General features: G+C 48.9%; 1 protein-coding gene across 1 annotated transcript in view; it reads left to right on the plus strand.

The window, feature by feature from the left end:
* The first annotated feature begins 1,869 nt into the window (after positions 1-1,869).
* LOC130584694 (NF-kappa-B inhibitor zeta-like) overlaps positions 1,870-5,197 on the plus strand; it is an 8,335-nt gene continuing 5,007 nt past the window's right edge. Inside the window, exons 1-3 of the mRNA XM_057384820.1 lie at positions 1,870-2,378; positions 4,269-4,390; positions 4,834-4,923. Of these exons, the coding sequence (XP_057240803.1) occupies positions 2,135-2,378; positions 4,269-4,390; positions 4,834-4,923 (456 nt within the window). The 5' untranslated portion in view covers positions 1,870-2,134. The remainder of the gene's footprint in view (positions 2,379-4,268; positions 4,391-4,833; positions 4,924-5,197) is intronic.

A 5,197-nucleotide genomic window follows, 5' to 3' on the forward strand; every position in this document is an offset into this window, starting at 1 on the left:
TCATGGGCTGGAGAGCAGAAAGATGAGAAATCTCTGCTGTGATTTACAGCCCCATAAACGCAGTGAGTCACTGCAATAATTTCCTGTTTGCAGGAGGCCAAACTCTCCCATCTTTGAGGAACTGAGGAGTTCCCGAGCTGGCGCCTCATCCTTGGRATTTGCACGGGATATTTATGGGATCGCACGGGGTTTTGTGTCGCTGAGGGGYTGGATGGATCCTGCCTGGACCCACACAGTCAATAAGGCAAAGCAGGTGAAATGGAAAGGAAATATTTACCCAAGCAGAGCAGGACGTGTCCTTAGTGCAAACCAGACACGCTTTGGGGCTGTCTCCATGTCATGTTTGAAAGGTTATTTAACAAATCCCTTCTCCTTGAACAAAACGAGGAATAAACCGGGATTTTGGCTCGCTGTGCCTTTGCTCCCTGAGCTGCAGAGCCCCGGGGATTTTTCAGAGATCACAGAGGGCTGCTTTGCCCTCGGAAAGTGGAATCACAGCTCCAGCCGTGCCTCTCCCCCATCCATTCCCGTTTCCCGGATCCAAAGGCAGCTCCATTAATTGCCGGCAATAATCTGCGGGGCAGGGAGCCAGGGAGCAGCCAGCAATGCAGATCAGCTCCTGATTCCTTGTTCTACAAGCCCCAAATCTCCTTTGATCGATACCTGAATAATCCTTTCAACATCCCTGAGGCTGCGGCTGCTGCTGCCGGAGCGGGGATGGGGCAGGGAGGGGAGGGGATTCGATGCCCCGCTTAAATTCGAACCCAAAAGTGAAATTATTCTCTTAAATCTGCCCCAGAGAGCCYGGCTGCTCTGTGCCCAGGCTGATATCAGAGATGATATCGCTCAGGATTGAATCTGGAACGCTTTCCAGCACCCAGCCAAGGAACAGAAGCCTTTGATAAGCATCGTAATCCTTTTTCCCATTTAGGTGCTTAAGAGAAATATCCGCTTGTTCGTGGAAAASGCACAGCCCACGAGGTGAAATACATTTCTCAGGGACACGGGAATGGGGTTTATTTGATGTTTATCTCTGACACYGAGATCTGCTGGTGATGAGGAAATGGATTTCCTACGAGAAGTGTCCCCATTTGTCACGGTTTAACCCCTGCAGCACCGAACACTCACAGGCACCAGGTCACACCCCCTCCCTGGTGGGATGGGGAGCTGTGAGGAGGTRAAAAATTCATGGTTGGGWWARRAWWRKTTWAWWAAWKRAAATAATTGGATKAAAGTGAGAGAGAGAGARAAAAATAAASCCCAATTATTGCAATAAGCACGACGCAGGCTCTCAGCAGCTGCTGCCCAAAGCCTGGCCACTCCCCAGGCAGACATCAGTGCCTCAATCCCCCGATTTAAATCCTGAGCTCGACTTTCCACAGTATGGAATGTCCCTTTGGCCATGGTCAGCAGCTCCCTCCCAGCTCCTCCTTCACCTCCTGCCCGGGAACCTGAAAATTCCTCAATTTGGGGGAAGCACAACTGAGAGAGCACTGGAAATGTTTGAYATCAACAGCATTCCCCTGCTCAATCCAAACCACAGCCCTGYRYCAGCTGCTGAGGAGAAAAMTGACTSTACCCCAGCTGAAAACCACTTTTGAGAATTCCCAAAATGTTTAATTCAGGATCCACTGCTGCTTTCCTCACTTGCACAACTCCAAGTCAGAGGTTGCTTTTCCCTTCCCACTAAACCAAACAGAATTTAATTTTCCCGCTCCACACAGCATGAAAACCACTTTTTTCAGCTCACAGTTAAGCTTTTTCTTGGGAAAAGTCATTTCTTCATCTGAGGATTGTTAGGAAAGAGGGTGGAGCCTTCCCGGGCTGACGTCCTCTGAACCGTACCTGAGTATAAAGAGCAAAGGAGAACTGCAGCCAAGAAACTCTCAAAAGCTGCTTCCAGTGGCTGCTGGGATTCCAGGGCTGCTTTTATTCTTCCCCTGCTGGAACTTGCTGCTCTAAAAAGAAGAGGAAAGCTGGACCCAGCTAATCACGTTGGAGGATTAATTACAGCAGCCATGGTCTCGATGTGAAACTGGATTGATTATTTGGTTTGTTTTAAAYACAACCAAACAGGGGTGGTTTTTTTCCTCCCTTCTTCTCTTTCACCTTTTTTTCTTCACACTCAGTGGAGATGTTGCAAACAGYCTGCATGAGTCCCGAGCTCCTGGTCAACCAAAACATGAGTGAAAGTGAAATTTGTGGCTACAGCCYAGGCCTGGGCTCTCCCCTGCCCGGAGAAACCGCCAGCCCCAAGAGCTGCTTCCAGCAGAGCCCATCGCTGCCAGACTCGGGATTAACTGAGCTCAACGATGCCAGCCCCAAGCTCTACCACCCTCCTCCTGCCTGCAGAGCTCAAGGGATGCCTGCTCCTGCTGGTAAGAGAAAATCTTTATTCCCATTTCCTGTTTTGTGCTTTTGGACCACCAGTGAAGGTTGGTGGCTCCTTTAGGGGCAGCTCAGAGCTCGGTGATATCAAATGTTCAGCACATTCCCCGACTCAGCCTTGGCTGGGTTTTGTTCTGTTTTGCTGCTGAGGTCACAAATGGCTCTGGTTCCCAACAGATGTCCAACATTGCAGCATTTCTGTCCATCCATCTCCAGCGTTTCCTTTGCATTCTGAGTTGCAAGTTTAGCTCTGAACTAACAGCAGGGTAAGAGATGTGACCTTCTGAGTTATTAACATTTCAAAGTCACAGCAAAGTGTGTTTGGTGAATCATTGCCTTTGCAGAGATCCTCAGTTCCTAGGATTTATCTGATCCATCACAGAGCATTTTCCACTGGAAAATCTTCCCAGATAACAAGCTATTAGCAATCCTGTGGATTGCTACAACGCTTTCCACAGAAACCTTCAAAACACTCATCAAACAGTCAATAATTCATCGTCAAAACACCCAGCTAAAAAAAGAAATCATTTCTAGAACAGTCTGAGAAACAAACTCTGCATTTTGAGGTCCCYGCGTTTTAATTATTCAGCGATAGGTTAAACACTGAGAAGTGCCAGAACTCTGAGCACAGAACAACAGCCCCATCCCTGCCTTCCCAAAGCTCCATTTGCTGCTCCCTCCCGCTGGAGCTGGAGGGGTGTCAGCTCTCGTTGCCTGGAGCAGGAAAGGGAAACAAAATCACGCAACAAGAAACCACATCTTGTGGGGCTGGTTCCCATGCCAGGGCTGCCTCCTCTGAGCACCCGGGAGCTGCTCCATTCCCATCTGCTGAGCTGCCCTGGTTCCCCTCCACAGGGCCCAGCCGGATCCCAGCAGCTCCAGATTTTGCTCAAAAATACCATTTCAGGCACCTCCTGTTTTATTCTCTCTTTGCCCATTTTTTCCAATTGAAGCTGGTGTTTTTTAACCCCAAATTGGTTTCATTCTTCAGAAGTGAAAGTTTCTCCCTGTTCTCAGGATCCCACGCTCTGCTGCCCAAAGCTTCATCTTCCTTTGGAGCTCTGCCTTCCTCCATGGTGTATTTTTAAATTTTCCTGATAAAAAACATTGAACTAATAGTTTAACAAACGCCTTAAATTTATAATTTTGCTCATATCTGTTACTGAATGCATCCTCTATAAAAATTATTGCGAGGCAGGGACAGGAACGACAGCGTTACATAAAAGGGATTTCAAAAGCCGATGGATTTAAGCTCCTAATCTGGGCAAGTCTTTCAAGTTTGGGGATACAGGCACCAGATGCAAGGAGACCTAACACAAACAAGCACAGAGCAGCTTGTTTTGACAGAGAGCGAGCCTGTTTGGACGATGAGGTGTATTCTCAAATAACTGTTTGATTTTAGCCCAGAAAATCAGTTTTTTTCCCTTTGAATCACAGCATATTGACTTCCAAAAGCACAGAGGGGAAAGCCACTGGGACAGAGCATCCCTGTCATAATTTTGAGTAAATCAAATCCTRTTCCTTATTGCTGCACTGATATCAATTGAATAAACCACAGGGCAGGAAACTGCAAAGACAGATTTACCACAGCACAGGAAAATCAGAACGTGAGTAAGAGGAGAGTTAGTAAGAGAACCTAAACCCTGCTGRCACATTCCCCAAAAGCAAAGCCACGCTCTGTGGCAYGCAGGAAAACYGAGGAGGAATTCCTTAAAGGAATTRCTGAGCAGAGAGGAGRCCAGAGCCRAGGAGATGTGAAAATTCCCAAAATGAACGTGGGAATGAGAGCCCRTTCCCCAGGCTGACCTCACCCTCCCACCCTTCTCCAGCAGCTCTCAGAACCGTGTGTTACTCCCAGCCTCGTGTTGTGACTTTTCCAGACTCTGAACTTAGCTCTGATCCCCCTCAGAAGCGCTACATGGGTGTGAGAGTGAAGATGCCGGTGCGGGAATTGCTGAGGAAGATCCGCCTTTCCCAAGGAGTGGAGCCGGCTCACAGCAAGGTCAGGGCTCCCTGAGCTCGGGCTGCACAAATCCCAAACCCTCTGGGTGTTCTGGAGACAGCCCAGCTGCAGCTGCTGCCTCTTCCAGCCACCAAATCCACGCTTTTGATGAGAATAAACYGAATTTAAAACGGAATAAGGACCGGGCTAAGAGTTGTGACAGTGACACCATGGGTGCTGTACGTCACCCAAACACACCAAAGATGGCCCAAAACCATTTCAAAGATTGTTCCAGAGCCTGCAGCACCAGCCCAAGGAGCTGCTGTAAAGATTTTTTTAACGCTGCCATCAATGACCCACTCATCATTTTGACCCCAGCTCCCCCTCTGCCGAGCCAATCCCACAGCCCAGGAGGCGATGTCCCCCCGTTCCTGTCCCCGTGTTTGCCTCTCCTGTCCCCTGTTCCCATCTCACACTGAACCTGGCCGCTTTTGTCTCCTCAGGAATCCTCAGCAGTGAAGACGGTAACCAAGGGATCCTCAGGAAAAACAGGTTTGGAAACGCCTGGCTTGGTAACCGAGCCTCCTTTCGCTGTAGGATCGTCCCTGGGAGGTACCCAAAGAGCCAGACCCTCCTGGCCCATGGTCAGCGACCCTGCTGGCTCCCTCCCAGCCCAGGATGATGGCCAGCTCCTCATCCCTCCCTGTCTGGGTTATCTCCCTGTTATTTGGGGTAAAACTAAAGGGAATCTCCGCTCTGAGTGCCTCTCCTGGGCCCTGAACAGCTTTTTTTTTTTTTTTTTTTTTTTTTTTTTTTTTTTTTTTCTGCCTCTCTTTCCAGCAGAGAAGAGAAGAGCTCACCCTTATA

Source organism: Malurus melanocephalus, unplaced genomic scaffold (assembly GCF_030028575.1).
Source record: "Malurus melanocephalus ecotype Western Australia unplaced genomic scaffold, MMel_1.1 scaffold_749, whole genome shotgun sequence".
NCBI classification, from domain to species: Eukaryota; Metazoa; Chordata; class Aves; order Passeriformes; family Maluridae; genus Malurus; species Malurus melanocephalus.